Source organism: Podarcis melisellensis (assembly GCF_964234715.1).
Source record: "Podarcis melisellensis genome assembly, chromosome: 3".
Classification (NCBI taxonomy): Eukaryota; Metazoa; Chordata; class Lepidosauria; order Squamata; family Lacertidae; genus Podarcis; species Podarcis melisellensis.
The window spans coordinates 85,161,915-85,181,179 of NC_138530.1; the positions used below are offsets into that span (position 1 = coordinate 85,161,915).

The 19,265-nt window shown below is 40.3% G+C and overlaps 1 protein-coding gene across 1 annotated transcript in view; it reads left to right on the plus strand.

Moving 5' to 3' along the window:
• The first annotated feature begins 7,151 nt into the window (after nucleotides 1-7,151).
• LMBRD1 (LMBR1 domain containing 1) overlaps nucleotides 7,152-19,265 on the plus strand; it is a 46,783-nt gene continuing 34,669 nt past the window's right edge. The window contains exons 1-3 of the mRNA XM_081906302.1: nucleotides 7,152-7,305; nucleotides 9,803-9,979; nucleotides 16,318-16,378. Of these exons, the coding sequence (XP_081762428.1) occupies nucleotides 7,240-7,305; nucleotides 9,803-9,979; nucleotides 16,318-16,378 (304 nt within the window). The 5' untranslated portion in view covers nucleotides 7,152-7,239. The remainder of the gene's footprint in view (nucleotides 7,306-9,802; nucleotides 9,980-16,317; nucleotides 16,379-19,265) is intronic.

A 19,265-nucleotide genomic window follows, 5' to 3' on the forward strand; every position in this document is an offset into this window, starting at 1 on the left:
TGCAAAAAAAAAAACAATGGACGGGAAAACCACAGAGATATAGGCAAATATAGAGCTATAAAACAGAAATACAGAATTAATAATACTGCAAAATCATCCCAATTCACAAGGTTATTTGGCTCCTAAATCAAGTCAACGCACACCCCCTATTTATATTATTAAAGCTTCCTTAATGACATTTTGAAAATTAGGGTGGCTTTTGTTCTGTGAAACCACAGTCAGCTAACTGGGATGGGAATATGGGGGCCATCTATTCTCTTATTTGAGTCTTTGAAGTTTGGGAATCCAGGATTGCTGATTTTGATTAGTTACAGTCTACTGCTTCCTGAAGTCTGAACATGGTAAACAAGTGTGGATCTATAATCATTTGCAGTGGGTGAAGAGAGCAGAGCAGATGGGAGCAAGAAGACCCTTTGCCTTCCCCATCAGTGGCTAATAATCCAAGCACACAATGGATGCACGGCATTCCTGGCCGGTTCTTTGTTCTTCTCTCCACCCTTCTTTTTTATTGACCTTAATGAAAAAAATGCAAAGTAGGCTCTCTAATTGTTGCTTCTCTTTACTAGTACACAGGCCACTCCACATGACTTTGTCCTCAGATCAAATGGATAATGCCAATGAAGGCATTGCTAAAATTGCACTGTTGAAAAGAGAACAGAGCAGGGCAGGGCAGAAAGCACCTTTGCTCCTAGTGGTTCTTCCTGTTCCCAAAGCACTGTGCTGCACAGAGGCTACTATCTGATTTTCCCTCCAAGGCATTCAGTCCCAAGATTTCATTCAAGGAGGGAAGCATATCATTGCCATGTTGTTGGAAACACAGTGAATTAATTATGAGAGCTACAGTTTTTGTTTTTATTGTACCTATTGCCTTCCATAGGGAAGATGTGTGAGAAAAAAATAATTTCCTTTTCTTCCGGTACTATTCAATTTTTCTCTTTACTGACATTATGTGAATTTCTATACATTATACCTCACTGGCTTCCTCTCTGTAGCAGTGTAGTTGATTTTGGGGAGGCTATTGTGAAATCCTTGGCATGTGGTGAGAGTTTATACTCTGTGACTTTGGGTCATTATATTTATTCTAAAGGCTGATGCACAGAGTCTGGTCTGAGGAAAGGTCCTGATAACTGGTTCCCCGCCCACGTTTCTATTATACGTACAGTAATAAAGAGGCCTGTCATTCTGTCAAGCTGTCATGTATGTGTGCACAAAAGGGGACCTTTCTATTGTATACCTTCCATGATTTCATTGATTCAAGCAGGAGCAACTGGGTTTTTTCAATACCTATTATCTCATATCAAGGTTTGCTGCCTGAATGCAACACTGGAAGCTTTTCCCATCTGTTGTATTCATATACGAGAACCTACCGAAATGAAGTCAATTAACTCAGCTAAGACCCAGAAAAACTGAGGGAGAAAAATAAAATTATGAAGTCCAATATGTTTCCCTGTTACGTCCTTGATTGGCCTTGGTCCAAACATACTATGTGCCTCTTCGTTGCCTTCATCTCCCCCCTTTCCTCTGCTTCCCCCTCCCTCTTCATGGCAATTGTTATGTACTGAAGTTCTCACCCTGGGCCAGCAGGGGGATACTGTAGATAGTTATGCAAATGAAGGATCGAAAGTGACGTTTAGTGATTGGATAGTTGCTACAGTTACGTTGTTCTGGAGCTCTATATAAGCAGGCTGACTGAGCTCTTCAGTTCAGTTCTGTTCTGGCCTTTGAATAAACAAGAGCTGTTTGAAGAATCGCTGTGTCGTCTGATATGTTCGCCCACAACTTAACAGTAATGGTGGTGGCAGTGACAGTCCCTTCTCCTTCACCGGCCTACATATTTCTTTTGACATTGCTTTGGTAGTGGTAGTGATGCCAAGGTCTCCCTTTGGTCTAGGAAGGGGAGGGGTAGACAGCGGTAGGCCTGGTTAGGCAGTGTGCCTGCTGACTGTAGTTGCCAGCATCAGGTGTAGTCGCCATAAACTGCATGACACCCCTATTTGCTACCCTTCTGCCCCAGCATGCCCTTGTCTATATGTTTCTTAGTTGTGCAGAAGAGTGATTTTCAGCAGTGCAGATTGTTCTGCAGGGTTTAAGAAAAATATGCATCGCCTGAAAGTCCCACTTTGATAACAGTAACTAACCCTGTCCTCCTTTGCATCCTGTCACCCTAAAATGTGTTGTGCCTGAGGTTCATGCGATTTGAACGATTCGGTCAGTAGTCACAAACCCTATATGGTCAGGCCTCAAAGATACAGTACTCTGTTTTGAAGCGAAGCAGATTGTGAAGCCAATTTGTCTTCGACTGCAGACTAAATGTGATTTAATTTCATTATTAAATGCATTAAGAATATTTCTCAAAGTGGTTAACATTAAAGAAAATCCATACCATAAAAATTACATACCAAAGAAATAAACAGCACTAAAACCAAAATGCAGCACTAAGTGATCTTTACAAACAACAGAAAATGTATGGGGAAAGCCACTGAAAAATAAAGAACTGTATTGTTACAAATCAGACAGGCAAATGGCCAATTACTATTGTTACATTTTTAAAAACAGATTTGACCAAACATAAGCATTAAACAGCAATCAAATTATAATTTTCACAAAGAGAAATGTAAACAGTTTTACCGGTGATAGATAACATTAGCTGAAGAATAGTGATGTGATGCATTGTTAGGAAAGTTTTCGATGACAACAAGCACTTTTCCACCAAAATGATAAATGTTTTATATGCCCTGCTGTAGGATAGAAACGTAATATTTAACAAACCCTCTAACTAATCTGCTGTGATGTGTTAATTTTTCATCTGGATAATGTGCCTTGTGAACCATCCTTGAATTTAGCTCTTGTGAACCATCCTTGGATTGAGCAGCCTGAAGGTATTTTCTAGCTTTTTTCTGTTTCCATCCAGGCCACCACCAACATAAATATATAAATACGTTCTGTAATGTCTTAGAAAATGGATAACAGTGTTAATAGGGGTCATATTTAATGTTACGTTTCAACAAGATGATACAACAAAAATTAAACTGACAGAAAAACTGATTATAAAAGGCAAACAGAAATAGAAACTGTTTGCATATACAGTGGAAACCTCGGGTTAAGAACTTAATTCGTTCTGGAGGTCCGTTCTTAACCTGAAACTGTTCTTAACCTGAGATAACATTTTAGCTAATGGGGCCTCCCGCTGCCACCACGCCGCGATTTCTGTTCTCATCCTGAAGCAAAGTTATTAACCTGAGGTACTATTTCTGGGTTAGCGGAGTCTGTAACCTGAAGCACACTGTATGTATTACTGTCACTGTACATAGTCAAATTCTGATGAGGGTGTTTCTCAGGGTCAGATGCTAACGGAGTCAGGAGATACTGGCTGACACTGTTTTGAATGCTTGTGTTCAGAAGAAGCACACTAAAGTACTAAGAATTTAGATGTTAACACACAAGTAAGCAGGAACTACAAGGAATCATGGGAAGAACAAGGTTGGGAAAGCGCTGTAGCTTAGTAGTAGAGCATCTGCTCTTGCAAAAGGTTCAACCCTTGACATCTCCAGGTAATGGTGGGAGAGACACGGCCAGTCAGTATATAGACAATACTGAACTAGAGGGACCAAGGGTCTGGCCTCAGTATAAGGCAGCTTCTTGTGTTCCTACATTGCGCTCTACATTGTTGCTTCCACAATGACTGGCGCATGACATCCACAATTACATTGGTGATGAAGGGTGGTTTAACTCTTGCTGCGACCCCAAAGCCATAATTGGTGAGAGCAAATGAAACTGATGGGCTTGTGCTATGAGATGCAACTAAGGCCTTCCTAACATTGTCCTACATTCTGGTTCATTGTGTTACACTTATTTTTTCCCGGCCAACACAATTCCCAGCCACCCCATAGTGTCTAGGGTTAGCACGTTTATGCCACCTTTTGCCGGTAGGGATATTCCCTTGTGCCACGAGAGAAATCTGCAACCCTTCGTTGGATGGTTTGAGGAAAAGGTGAGATGGTGGTATTCCAACCTTTGCTATTTTCGTGCAAGTCCTTCTCCTATAGTGCCATCTCCAATTCCGGTGTCAATTGGACAAGCAGAGAAACAAACCTTGCAAGGTACTCATGACTATAAAGAAAACTATGAAGACATGAAAACAGGAAGGGGGGAATCCTGAGGTTACTGGAAAGAGAAGCCCAGTTTAGCATTATGCACCATGTCAGCAGAATGGTCTATTTTTAGTCACAAAACATGTTTGATATTACATGGCTGTCCCAAGAAAGCCAGCTATATAATTTGAAATCTTGCATGTTACATTTTGAACCCCGTGTGATCTCTTGCAGAACGTTTGGCCATTTGGGGATTACGGAGGCCAGTTCTTATAATCGTACCTGCATAGCTTAGGAGGTTTTGAAATGGCAGATCTGAGATGATTCATATTTTGAAGCAAATTGTGAGTCACCCTAGTGTTAGAACAGCTCCCACTCAAACGAAGGAGTTCCATAACAATTCTGCCAAAGAACAACACCTACTTCAATAATGCACTGGTCGAACAAAAGTAAAATTCTACTTATCACCATAGAATCTGTAAGTTCAAATTGAGAAAAGAGGTCAAACCCAGAATGTTGTAGCTACATATAAAAAGCAGATGACATCAAGCTAGTGTTAGATATTTTCATCTTTTCATCATGTCAGCTGATGATCTCATGTACCTTATCAAGTAGTTAAGAGACACAGACTGAATTTGGCTTATTTTGGGAATTCTGTGGTTTGACCTACAATATTCTATTTTCTGATTTTGACCAATAAAAGGATGGTCTGTTGGTCAGTCTTTTAAAGCAATGCATTGAGTAACATAGCCATTAATTGATGATCCATGGAAACTTGTTAAATGTGCTTTAGGGTGCCATGTTGAACATACTTACACTGAACATGGGGACTCATATCTGAATAAACATCCATAGGATTGTGCTGCACGCCTTTTGTTTTAAATTAGCCACCTTGTTCTTGCTTCATAAACAAACTATACCGACTTGCTTACTGAACTCAGGGGAACGTCTGAATAAAGAAGCATAGAATGCTATTTTCAGTTACTAACAGAAGTATACAGTAATCATTTTAACTTACATCTCTTATTTCTGATTGTTGGATTTAAATGCCCTCTAATTATGATTAACCTCTACTGTCCATTTGAATCAAGCTTAGTGAATGCTTTGCTTCCTTATTTAAGAAATAATACGCCATTTCATTCTGATATGCCTATTCCTATTTTTTCGTTGTAGTATTGTCTCTAACTTCTTAATTGATCTGCATGATTAGATCTCCGACAGCATTTTGGAACGCTTGGCATGAGAATCTTGCACACTCTGAACCTAGGAAAAGTTGGAAATAATTGGAGGTTCAAATCACTCACTCAGCATCTGCTTAATCTCCACCCACTGCTGGTCATGTTAATGTTTTGTCTCCTATATCTTCAACTGTGTGTACGTTACTACACCATCCAACCTTCCTTTCCTACTACAGATCTTAATTTTCATTTGGAATATCCTCATTTACTTTTGGCCTACAAAACAGGAAGAATGAAGGTTGGGCAAAAGAACAGCAGTGGCTTCAAACTGTCATAAGGAACATGTACAAAAGTAGGAGCCAAAGCATTTGGGATTAGGAAAATGTTATGTACTGAAGTTCTCACCCTGGGCCAGCAGGGGGATACTGTAGATAGTTTTCACTCAGGTCCACATATGCAAATAAGGAATCGAAAGTGACGTTCAGTGATTGGATAGTTACAGAAAGTTGTTACTGTTGCGTTGTAGTGGAGCTCTATATAAGCAGGTTGGCTGAACCCTTCAGTTCAGTTCAAGCTTACTATAAAGAGCTACTTGGAGAACTCTCTGTGTCGTCTGCTTTGTCAACCCACTACTTAATAGAAAACTCCTGTGGTTACTAGACTATACTATTTAAGACTACATGTAGGTTCCTCTGCACCAAAAATGCTAAGAATACTTTACAGAAAACCTGGTTTAACTTCTCCATGACATTCTACTTTTCTAAGTGCAGGGACTTTTCCCCCATGAAGAAATGAAGCATGTGACCCCCCCCCCCTGACGTGGTTAAAGATTCAATTCAAGGCTGAAAGGCAGATCTGTTACACAGGAGGGAGACTTGAGGCTATTTACACGGGCGTGTGCTTCTGTTCTCCATAAATGGCGGCAGAGAGGGCGGTGCTGTTAGGCTAGGCAACCGAAAGCCAAGATGGAGATGTTTACGATTGTATCGGACCCGACCGCGAGGTGGTGCTTTAGTGTCGCTTTGCTGGTAGGTAGCTGTTGCTGCTGCTGCACGTCACGGTTCAGTCTCCTTTTCTTTTCTCACCCCGTCCACGATTTAGGAAGTTACACGGTTTCTGCTGCCTCTCATCCCTGTTGCGATGCATGCGCGGCAGCGATTGCGGGGTTACCCCCTATTCACGCACCTGGGAATGGCCAGCCCCACGGGAGTTAAATTCAAGCAACGGACCTAGATTAAGAAAACCTTCAGACGGGATTTCGGTTCTCAGAAGCGCCTGTTCCTGCTGCGTCCTCTCCAAAGTTGCCATCCCAGCAAATTTAGCTGGGTCGGGGCGGCTTGCTCCGAAGAAGACACGTGCAGAATTGCATTACTGGTAAAAGGCATTTCGCAGCTTATGGATACGAAGCAAGAATGCTTGCATTGCGCGTGCAAACTTGCAATGCAAACGTCCGTGCTTCGTATGCACGAATCCTACGCTAGTTCCCGTGTCTTTTATTCTTTAAGCTGCCCGTCTTTTTAAGTTTTCCACCCAGAGAACCTTTATGACTCCCCAATACCGAAATCTAAAACGGGCCTCCGCCTTTCTAACAAGTCACCCGAAACCATAATTTAAGGCGCGGCCACAACGTCCTTAAAAAACACACACCACCCTAATTTAATTTAGAGCGGCCACGATTCCAACCGCCAGGCTGCCTAGTCGGGAATCGACACGCAACAAGGTCAGCTGGGCGTGGGTGGGTGATTTTGCTCCGCCGCGCCCTCATTGGCCTCCTTCGGCAGCCGGGCCAGCCAATCAAGAGCAACCGCCAGTCTTCTGGCGCAGAGTGTTGTTGAGTGGTTCCTACGGTAACGCGGTTCCCCTTGCTTTGGGCCTTGCTTGGCCCCGCCCCCTGGTGCTCCATTAGACTCCTCCCCCTCGCGGCGGCGGCGCCGTTGCCGTGAGCGTCAGTGTTGTTGCCGGAAGTTAAGATGGCGGCCTTCACCGCGGAGACGGACCTGGTCACGGGCTGGTGCCTCTTCGGCCTCGCTTTGCTGGTAAGCTTGTGGGCTCTTGCGCCCCATGGGAAGAGTGGGGCGAGGACCTGGCCCGACCCCCGCCTTAAAGGGCTCTTTTCAGTTTGGAAAGGGAGGAGGGCAGGCGAATTATATAAGGCTCCGTGGTTTCCACGCTTTCCCCCTGTCCCGCCTGCCCGTATACTGGGAAGCAAGCCAGGCTCACTCTCAAGTTAAGTTTGCATAGGCTGGCAGCCGTCGTTGCTTAGGGCGCGTAAGAGAAACGACGTGGCGCAGTGTACCTGTTTAGAAATAAAATTGCACCCATGGGATTTGCTTTCTAGCAAGCGAGTGAAAAACTGCGCAAGCCGAAGTGCTCGGGAGGAAGAGAATCTAGCAAATAATAGCCAAATGTCGTTTCCTTGTTTTCCAGCGGGTGCGGAAAGAGCCCCTATATGTGTGTGTGCCTGTAGGTTTCCCAGTTAAAGCCACCTTGTCGTTAAAGTGTAAGGTGGGTTAGGCGTCCCTTTTTGCACCCTTCCTTCACTGATCCTGTCATCCACTCGAGAGGTTAGAGTAGCAGGGGTGACTGGCATTTTGCAAAGTAAAGTGGCATTAGAACAGTACTGCTCAGGGCTGCATGTAGCAAATACAGTGGTACCTCGGGTTAAGTACTTAATTCGTTCCGGAGGTCCATTCTTAACCTGAAACTGTTCTTAACCTGAAGCACCACTTTAGCTAATGGGTCCTCCCGCTGCCGCTGGAGCACGATTTCTATTCTCATCCTGAAGCAAAGTTCTTATCCTGAAGCACTATTTCTGGGTTAACGGAGTCTGTAACCTGAAGCGTATGTAACCTGAAGCATATGTAACCCGAGGTACCACTGTAGTAACACTTGCAGGTAGAGTTTGGTTTATAGCCCTTTACTCTGATGTGCAATAGGGAGGGAGTGTTTGTTTTTGTTTTGCATTGGTAAGCATATGAAATTTATACACCAGTCTTGAAATGGTACTGTCTAGAATTCTTCTACTTGAGCATACCAGTATGGAAATGTAAGGTCTTGAGCGGGGGAACTGTTTTTCTTTCTCCTGCCCTGTTTTAAGTACCAGATGTATTGATGGTATGAAATAAATTAATGCCTACCTTGGCTTGCAATGAGGGAGTGTGGAACTTATGAACAAACTTTTTGTACTTGCTTAAGGCTTGTGTATATCATATATGCAGATGTCCAAACTAAATAGCACCCCATGGCTCAATAATTTCCATTGCTAATACAGTCTAAGATGTCCACTCTGCCCTTCAGCATGCATTAAATGGCTTTTTATTGCCAAACCTCTCTACAGATCTTCAGTAAATATTGAGAGGACATACTAGGGTTACATTAACCATTTCAGTGTGGCAAGCATCTACATAGAACATTACATTTCTGCAAATGTAATGATGTATGTTTGCACAACAGGTGCCTTAAAAACACTGGGCTACGCATGCACAATCCCTGTGTGAATGTGAAGAGGTCTGTGCGTGTATCTGAGAGAGAAGTAGGGAGCACTGTAGATGGTAGTAGCAGATTTGGGGAGTCTGGCTTTAGTGGACAGAATGGGCAACCACCCATGCATGGGTCAGGCTTTGTTTGGGGTCTCTGGGATGTCACAGTTTTGTTTTATGACTGTGACAGAGGACCTGCAGTCAGTGCCCCCCCCCCCGCCCTGAAAAATAGGTGCCAGTACTCACCCTGAAGTTGTTACAGTAAGTGCCATACTTTTTAACAACAGAAAAGAGATGTCGGTACTGTGTACCTTTGAGTACCCCCTTAAAAAAGCATTTCCTGCAGTCATAAAGCTTCCTATGACCAAATAAGTAGAACCCTGGACAGTCCAAAAGAGCAAGTGTGAGAGCCAGTCTGGTGTAATGGATAGGATATTGGATTTAGACAAGGGAGACTTGACTTGCTGCCCACTCAGCATGGAGCTCATTAGCTAACCTTGGGCAACCAGTCATTGTTACATCATAGATTTGTAAACAATAAGTCATCCTGAACTAGATTAAGATCATGTTGGTTTCAATTTGCCTGAAAGTTTACCAATCTGTTAATAAATTTACAAATGTTTTAGGAGTTCAGGATAGCCTTATATGTGTTACCTCATTGGTAACAATCCTGGTAGCAAATGGGAAACTTGCTGTTACAAGGTAAAATAGAGTCCTGAGGTATTCAGTTACCAGTTGTAAGAACTGACTCATTACATTAACATTCAGATAAGATATGAAGCTGCTTAAAATAGAAGCTTATAGCCTTTCAAATGTTGAATCTGCACTTAAAAATAATGGCTTTGTAATTTTCTAACCCATTGCTGCATCTTGTTGGGGGGATGAAATGCTGACCTGGTGAAAGGGAAAATCTCAAAAGAAACACAATTAAAAAATCTGTCCATAGAGAGTACATACCTTTGCATTGATTTTGTTTTTGTATTGAGAAATGGAATTATGGCAAGAATATGATTTTTTTACTGGGTTGTAGTAACTTCTGTATTATTGTTTTTAGGTTATCCTGATATTCTGCTGGGTTTATGTCCGCAAGTACCAGAGCAGACGTGAAAGTGAAGTAATCTCTACTATAACAGCTATTTTCGCTCTTGCAATAGCACTTATTACATCAGCACTTCTGCCAGTTGACATTTTTCTGGTTTCTTATGTGAAAAACCAAAATGGGACATTCAAGGTATGTATTGATTACCCCTTCCAGCTACTTAAAATATATTTAAGTGGGCTGCAATGATAAACACACTTAGTAGGGGATAAGCCCATGAAAAATGAGACCAACAACTAAGACAAATGAACAGGATTGGTCTGTTGATTGGGCAATATTGTATCTTCTAATTCAGTGTTTTTCAACCTTTTTTGGGCAAAGGCACACTTGTTTCATGAAAAAAATCACAAGGCACACCACCATTAAAAAATGTTTAAAAAATTAACTCTGTGCCTATATTGACTATATATAAAGTAATTCTCTTGAATAGGAATCAAATAAACACAAAGTATTTTATAATTACTTTATTATGAAATAGTAAGTAAACAGAAATATGAAAAATTATAAAATACTTTATTTTTAAATCTTTCGAATTTTTCAATTTTTCCCACGGCACACCAGGCAACACTGTTCTAATTATTATTCAGTCTCCTAACCTATGGCTAGAAGATCAGGCATTCCCTCAAGTGTGACTGCTCCATCTCCTTTGAGCTTGCACACTGCTTACTCTTCCCTTCCCTTTTGAACATTACCTTGTGCAGTGTTATGTCTGCATTGGCATGCCAATAGCTACACTAATGTTTGTTAGCTTCTTAAATATTGAAACCAGGAAGCTGCTTGATTTACCTATTGGTAATTATTTTAACACTGGTGCAGACACAACAGTACACTATAGTTAGTTATAACACGAAAGGGTGGGGAAGGAGTTACATACAAACTTGAGCTGAGGGATAAACAAGGCATGAGCTTTCAGGGAACTTCCAGCCTCCTAACCATAATCAGCAGATTGAGCAATGTTATCTCTGAACCAGGCCCACATGTCAAATATCATAAAACTACGTTTTCAACAGGAAGAGGGCAGCTGTATTACAAAATGTGCAGTGTCACTGGATGTAAAAACAATTGCTTCCCTTTCCAGCCTTGTACATATATGTAATGTGTGTTAGGAGAGCTGAAGCAGAAGGATCAGTTAGTGTTTGGCACTGGTTCAGCATTGGAATTTTGTATGTTGTATTACCTGAGTTTGGTTAAAAACAGGATTAATGGCAGTAATGTCTTGAATTTGTTTTTAAAGGCAGTGGGTTATATAAACTTCTTTCTTTTTGTGTGTGTTTGTTTTCCATATGTATATATTAAAACCATAAATTAATAAACAGAAATGGTACTAGTTGAAAAGGCAGAAATAACTTATTGAAGTGACGATAATTTGCATATCACATGTGACTAATCTTAAATTGGTACTGCTTGTCCATTGTTTAGAGTATTACTGCGTGTGTTGCTCATTTGTACCTATCCACTGTGACTGGATATATTTTTATCTAGGATACATACATCTTCAGAATATAGCCAGGGCTATATGAATTATACTCCTTGCAGGTTAAGTTGTGTAGTGGCTTATTTTTCTTAATGTGAATTCCAAGATCCATGTTTCTTCCAATAATAATAATAATAATAATAAATAAATTTATACCCCACCCACTTGGCTGGGTTTCCCCAGCCATTCTGGGCAGCTCCCAACAGAATATTAAAAACATGATAAAACATCAAACATTAAAAACTTCCCTAAACAGAGTTGCCTTCAGATGATTGGAAATATTGAATTTTTGGATATACGGGTAGAAGGAAGGGAATTTGTCTTGAGAAAGGATTAACAAGGTGCATATGACATGGAAAGTCATCATCAGATTATTTGTGATCTGGCCCACCATGGGACTTCAGTTGCTGTGCTTTATATACAATTATTATAAACTCATTTCCCCCCTTTATGAATTTTAGAAGCATCTGAAACTTAAGATGCTAAATTCTGATCCCTTTAACATATTAAATTCTAGATTTTGTTAAAAATTGCAGTAAGAGGAAAAAAATGTCTTTGGGTTATTACAAAACTTCTGCATTCAGTCTCTCTGCCTATAGCCACAGCATCTGAAATACATGTTTGAAAGACTTGTGGCCCAACACAGATATAGATATACACATACAGTATATACATATTTGTCCTAAATGAATGCCCACCTCAAATCTTTTAAGGGCAAGTTGTAATTTGAATTTTTCTGTGGTTCAGTTATAGCCACAGTTGGATTATGGAAAAGCAATCGGTCTCTTAAAGTGTTATCCAGCCTGGAGTAAGAATGGATTTCAGGGGAAAGGATATAAATTCCAGTTCCCATCTGTTAAGTTAAACTGTTGCAATAGTCACTTCCATTCTCCTAGGTCACCTTATTTCTTCCATTCCTGTAAGCACTTTCAGTCTAGCTTTTTAATACGAATCCTATTAAGATCACCCCCAGAAGTAATTCCCCTTCTCTAAAAGGGAATAAACTACTCATTATGTTACTTTAAAAAAGAAGAAGTTTGATTAACATACCTGCTGTTGGAGTGATGATGGAGAATGTCAGGTGTCTTTTCCCTAAGGAAAATACTGTTGTCCTGCTTCTTTCTTGTTATGGAGAAATTTTGTTGTGCCATGTTTTTAGGGTGGCTTCACTTTGCACTTGGAGGTAGTAGAAGGTACATAGTGGAATAAACACCTCCCTTCTTCCCTAACATAGTACACAACAGTTCTTTTCTAACTCCTGAGCAGTTCTGCTTCTAACACTGACATTTTCTTTTTCCTATTAGCTATAGCAGTCTCTCTGGCTGAATTAACAGAAACCTGTATGGTCACTCCTGTGTCAAATTCTGTGTTTGTCAAGTTTACTTTCAGAACCTGCATTTCACTGGAAACAGGGCCTTGTAAACTTGATGTAAAGATATGAAGTGACTCTGAATAAAGGGTTCAAAGAGGCTCTGAATAAAGGGTACAAATTAAAAGTAGAATGTTGCCTCCCAGTGCCACATTAAGTACACATTTTGTTTACTTAACAGCCATAGTGCTGTATCTAGTAATGTTGGGTATGGCTTTTTCAGGCACCAAGTGAGACGTTGAAACCAGGATTCTCCAGTGTCTTATGCCTTACAGACTGTGGAATAGAGGTGGAAAGTAGACGTGCGTGTTTTAAGTATTTTGTTTATTCAGAAAGAGCTCAAATTAAGCATACCTGTCCACATTCTTCTGAGCAAGTGATCTACTTAAACACTTTTGGCAGACATCCATAGTTAAAAGTCATCAGGGGCAAGTACCCATGGACGTTTGCAAGAGCTCTGACAGCCTCTGCACTGCAATTTGGAGAAGGGATAACATAGCTGGAATGTGACTGGCGGGTCTTGTCCTGCACCTTTTTCCAAACTGCAAGACAGCTGAGAGAAAAGTCTGTGCTTCTTTCAGAGCTAGAGCTTGGAAGAAAGGTAGTCTTGTGTCTTTTGCATGGATGTTCAGAGAAGGGAAGAAATAGGGAAATTTCTGCTGTTTTATCATTCTCCAAATTTTTGAGAAGAGTTCTTCCTCAGATCCAAAAGGCATGGCAGAAAGGTGAGGATTTCTGACCAGTGGTTTGGATAAGATAAGCCACAGGAATCTTTCCATAACCCTGTGCAAGAGAAGCATGACTCTGCCTCTCTATGCTTTCCAGGAGAAGTGATGGAGTCTTCTCTCATTTTCAGCAGTTTGGACATGTAAACCATTTCTGCCAGAGTCCTGCTTTTTCTTTCCTTCTCCATAAGGGAGTGCAAATGAGAGAATCCTTGTCTCTGCACATGTTAATGGATTTGGTTTGGCTGGGTTGGTAGTGAGGACAGATGGAGGCAGACTGCAAGCCATGCTTCTGTTTGTGGACCCTGGTTTTTTCGGGCAGTACTGGAGCTTGGAAGGGTAATAATGTGCAGCATTCAAAATCAGCCTAGTTTGGGGGATAGACCACATTGCTGTCAACTGGATGAGAGGAATGAGGGCTTTGTTGTTGTTTAGTCATTTAGTCATGTCCGACTCTTCCAAACCAGTGTAAATTAATAAGATACGATTGTGGGGGTTTTTTTTGTCTATTTTTATCATTTCAGATAAGATTATTATTTCCCTGGAATTACTCCAGTGCAAGGCTTTAGATAAATAGGGTTCTAGTAGTTAGAGTGATTTTTTGTTGTTGTTAGACTTACTCACCCCTCCTCGGGTCATAACAGTGACTGCTTTAGAAATAGAATTGCATTGACAGCTTCCGGGTCGGCGCCATCGCCGAATGGCGGGCTCCCTCCGAGCTCCGGAGGGAGCCTGCTCGGCAGGGGCTGGGTCCTACCGCACCGGCGATGCGGGGACCCTCAAAAACCACGGCCAGAGTGAGGCCGTGGACATGGAGACTCGGCTGGCACCGTTAGCGCCCTCCCGGCTCGTGAAGGAGCCTTTTTAAAGGCTACGGATCGGGCGCCGGGGAGAAGCGTGGTGCTTTGAGTTCTCTGCTATCCCTGCCGAGCGCAGCCGCATGCCATCCGGCGGAGAGCGCTGACTTCTTCTATTGAAAATTTGGACCTAAAAGAAGAACCCGTGAGTAATTGGACTATGGATTAAAAAAGAGGGATAAATTTTTAAAATCTGGAGCGAACGGGGGAGGTGGAAAAAAGGAAGTCAGCCTACCCCTTAATTGTAGAAGAGCCAAAACAAAGGACTTAACGACTAAGATCGAGCGTATCTCTATCTTCATGAATTAGCAACTTCGCGAGGGAAAATTATAAGACTGTGCTGGAGGAGAAAAGTGGAATTTGTATTAAAAAAAACAACCCCCCCCCCGGAATCCCTGGAGTGATCCGCGAAACTACCTGGGGAAGAGCATCGGGAGTTTTGACAGCTGTCAAAGGCTGTCAAAACGGAAGAATAAAGCAGGGACTTTGCTTTGAGGACTTTGCCGGTTACATTTGTTCTAAATTGTATACAAATTGTTTCAAATAAGGATTTACAAACTATTTGGACTAATGGATTCGATCTGGAAGGGAACATAGTTACTGCGATCCACCTAGAGGAGCTGAGCGACATTGCATGTGTTTTTCTCAGGAAACCTGAACAGTTGTAACTTTTAATCTCTTGGGAACTGCAGAAATGGAACATTGTTTTGTCTACAGAGGGCTACAAACTACAGGAAACAATGGATTCTTTAGTTGGAAAACGAAAGGGACATGACATAATGTTTTGCTTCTGAATAACAAGCCTCTGCAGAAAATAAGAAGGTCATGGAAAAAGAACATTTTTGCGGGAAAACAGGGAAACAGAAGGAGGAGAGAGAATGACAAGAATATGGAAACATCATGAACTGGACAGAATTGGGAACATTTGGGACATCCAGATTTGACAAGCTTATGGAAATTAAATGGGAGTTTTTTACTCCTGGATATAAAAATCTGGATAGAAAAAATGGGCCCCTTTTTGAGACAGACTCCTTCCAAGATTGGACATTTGTAATTAAATATGACTGGCAAACTACTAGAGGGACATGGATTAAGTGGGTAGGAACTTCAGGAAGACATTAGGATGAAGGGATAGAAGGAACACAACAGAGAAAGGGGGGAGGGAAATTTGGAATCCAAAGGTTGTAAAATTATTTTTTTATCTTTATATCTTTTTTTCTTTTTTTATAAAATTTTGAAAGGGGGAACTCGTGGAAGGGAAAAAATCGATCTTAGGGGATGGGAATTTGGAAAAATTGGGTTATTGATGTTAAGTGAGTCATGGGATAAAAACTTGTTGAATTTAATTGCTTATTCGGAAGATTTGGAACGCAATTGGGGGCGGGAAGGGGAAGTCCTAGCTTTGGTTTTGGAAGAAAGTGTATGAATTGGATCTAATTTGTTTTTAATTTGGAAAATCTTAATAAAAATTATATTAAAAAAAAAAAAAGAAATAGAATTGCATTGAGTTCTTGCTAATGTAGCAACATTTGATTCATTACGAGATAGATTATTTGAAAGTTGAAGAGGTCCGTGCAACCAACTGATCAGCAACTAGGTATACATATATTTATGCATGCATTATGTGGGAACTTATCTGGGAACTGCAAGCCATATTGCTTTACATTGTAAATGTCTATGGGTTTCTGACTGAGCCTTAAAAGGAAATAAAGATATTTAGTAACAAGTTATTTAATTGTTTTGGGTATGCAAGATCACAACTACTATGGCTGAAAAGTAATCTGTGTTTGTACTGAATGGTTCTTCTTCAGTAAGATACACCACATTCAGCTGTCATCTCCATAGCGCAACTCTTCAGAGGAGAGGGAAAGTAGAATGGTCTTAATTTCATTTGTTGAGGTGATTCTTTGAAGTTCAATTGCCCATCTACATGTATGCGATGTAGCAGAAGTTGATATTTGAAAGTAGTTATTGTATACAGCTTACACAAATTGCTATTTAATGTAATATTGTTGTTGTTTTTCTTCTTCTATCAACATTTCCAGGCTTGGGCAGATCCAAATGTTACAAGGCAAATTGAAGACACAGTATTATATGCATATTACAGTAAGTATTATAAAATAACACTCTTTATGTTCAGATCATGTAGTTTTGTGGCATATTTCATGTGTATACTAGTTTTTAATTTTAAATTGTGGTTTTTGCTATGTTCTGCTACTTCACATTATTTTTTTCTGGCTATCCTGTGAACAGGAGTTCTTTTGTTCTCTGAAGGTCTTCTATTTTGTTATGTTTGTAATTAAGGTTTTTTTTTCGTGTTGTAAGCCACCTTGAATATGGTTTTAACTATGGAAATGCAGCATACAATTAAAATTATGTATGTATGTATTTCTGTTGGCCTCCTAACCCCCTTCTAGAAACATGCATTGTGAGTTCTGATTGGTCCCTTAATCAGATCAGTTGTTCATAAAATTTAGAACATTAAACACTGACTTTTTTCAAGACTTCCAGTATCTCATTAAAATATCTTGAGCAGCCTTGCTTCCTGAGATCTTTAGCTGGAAATGACAAATATCAAACTTGGTTTTTTTATACATATCATTCTGCCACTCTTGTCTTCCCTCTCTGTTTCAGAATTGTAGTGCATTAGGCTGCCATATGGTATTATTTAGGAAAGGCAGAAAATTTACATCAGAGGATGCTCTCTAGATGTTGTTGGGCTCCCAACTGCCAGCAATCGAAGCCAGCATAGCCAGTGGTCAGGGGTGATGGAACATGTAGTCCATTAATATGGAGGGCACTACATCAACTTACCTCTGATGTGCAGTATTCAAATTATCTCTTTCCTTAGATAGCAGTCTTAAAGTCATTTGGTTAAGGTTTCTGAAACGGCATATTAACCTCCCAAGTAGTAGCTTGCAATGAGCTATTATTTTGTGTTACTTTTGCTAAAGTTCAGAAAAAGCTGATGGCATGTTGAATTATAGAACGTAGAAAAATATTTTCAAACATTGTTATTTCATTCTAATATGTGCTCAGCAGGATGTTTGCTCATATGCTGCCAAATAGTTTAGTAGAGTTGCTTCTGGATATCAGCATCCTTGATTTAATCTTGGCCTCGCTTTGCAGATGTCTGCATTTTGGTCCCCTGCTAGGAGAAGTATTTATTTATTAAAAATACCCCTTTCTAGTTAAGGAAATGACATCCCACAGTAAGGGGAGAATTCTTCAACGAAGGACATGTTCCAGTTTGCATAATGTGACTTTGATGGGGGTTCTTTATGGGAGCATGATGAAAGAACTGTGGTTCCCTTCCTGAGCACGAAGAAAAAATATTACTCTGCTGCACTATGAATTCATTACATGTCAGTAGCTGGTTATTGTTGGAAAAGGATGTCTTACCTAAATTCTATTCACCTTTCAGCTTAAGCATAACACGGCACAACAGTTTTTTTACTTACAGGAGTAAATGATGCAATAAGGTTAAACATAACATTCTTCAGATGGAAGTTAAGAGGCTCCCCTTCTTACTGTGTTGTTGTTTTTGTTTTAACTGTTTATTTATGCTTTTACCTTGTATTTTTATCTTGTAAACCACCCTGAGATTTATGATGAAGGGTGGTATGCAAGTCAAATATAATCAATCAATTGATTGATCGATTGATTCTTCCTTCCATTCTAGATTCCCCCTTCTAGCAGAATAAATTCAGAACCGTAGTCTTTTGCCATTCTTAACAAAGCCATTTTCTCTAAACTTGAAAATATTTTCACTGCTAAAGCTTGTATACCTGGGAAATTGCAGGTGTGTTCTGCATGATCTGTCAGAGCCATAGCTGTTCAGATAATGTGTTGCATGTCTCCAGACAGAAGAGTGAACTGTGGATTAGTAGGAGAAGCCTTCCTAATTTTCCAGTGTAATACTTAATGTATCTAGCATAAAGCTAATAGGCTAGAAATGTAAAGTACTCACCCACCTTTATTCACTGGTAATGTGAAACTCTTGTGGAAAGCCTATTCATTTGAGACTCTAAAGTGCTGACTCTTGAGGCTTTTAAGCTATTGAAATAATGGAATACAAGTAAGGGAAATAAAACTAAGTTTCTAGTGAGTACTTGAAGCTGCTTCAAGAAAGCCGTATATTTCCTCCTCTAGAAGCATTATCACACACACTTTTATTTTAGATAATAAAGTTAAGTGTCCCCATCTTGAGGGAAATATTTTGTAGTCTGTAGACTTGATGCTGTTGCACAGACCAACCTCCAGATGGAGCTAATGATTTAAGTATAAATAGAAAACGATTCTAAATGTGTCAGATTAATGAGGTAGGCACCTGGTACCCAGGCATTCTGTATGAGCAGAACCATGACTTCACAAAATGGATACCAAAATGTACAAAGGTATGAATGGTACTAAATGTAAATCAAACTGAATAGTTCCCATCATAGATAAAGCTGAAAGCAAATCTCTCCCCCCACCCAAGGTAGAAAAAAATACTCAGAATATCACACAATTTTTTTATTTGGACACTGTAGCCTGGCCACTTTTGTGGACAGCTTTCCTCTGTAATCTTTAAAATAAAACGTTTTGACATTTAGATGAGTCTGCAGGACTTTTTATTAAAGACTGCATACTGGTCAGTCGTTCGATCTTTCTTGATTCAGTTTTCGTCTGAGGTTGCCTGTGGGTGTGTTAACAGATCAAGAAAGTGTTGGCAAGCCATTTTGCAGCCTGTAGGCTGTGATAGGATATTAGGAAGTATGTTGTCATTCCTCTTGCTGAAAGATGGATGTATTTGCCTGGAAATAAAAGTAGAAGGGTGGGATGCTTTGAGAATAGAAGATGACACTGGTAGTCACATGGGCACTGAAGGATCTTTGATAATGTGATTTTGATGCGTATTTTGGGAAGAGATTTTGATAGAAGTGAGCCAAAATGACCACAGAGAAAAGCATGTTTTCTTCCATGTATGAACCACAACATATTGGGATTTCTT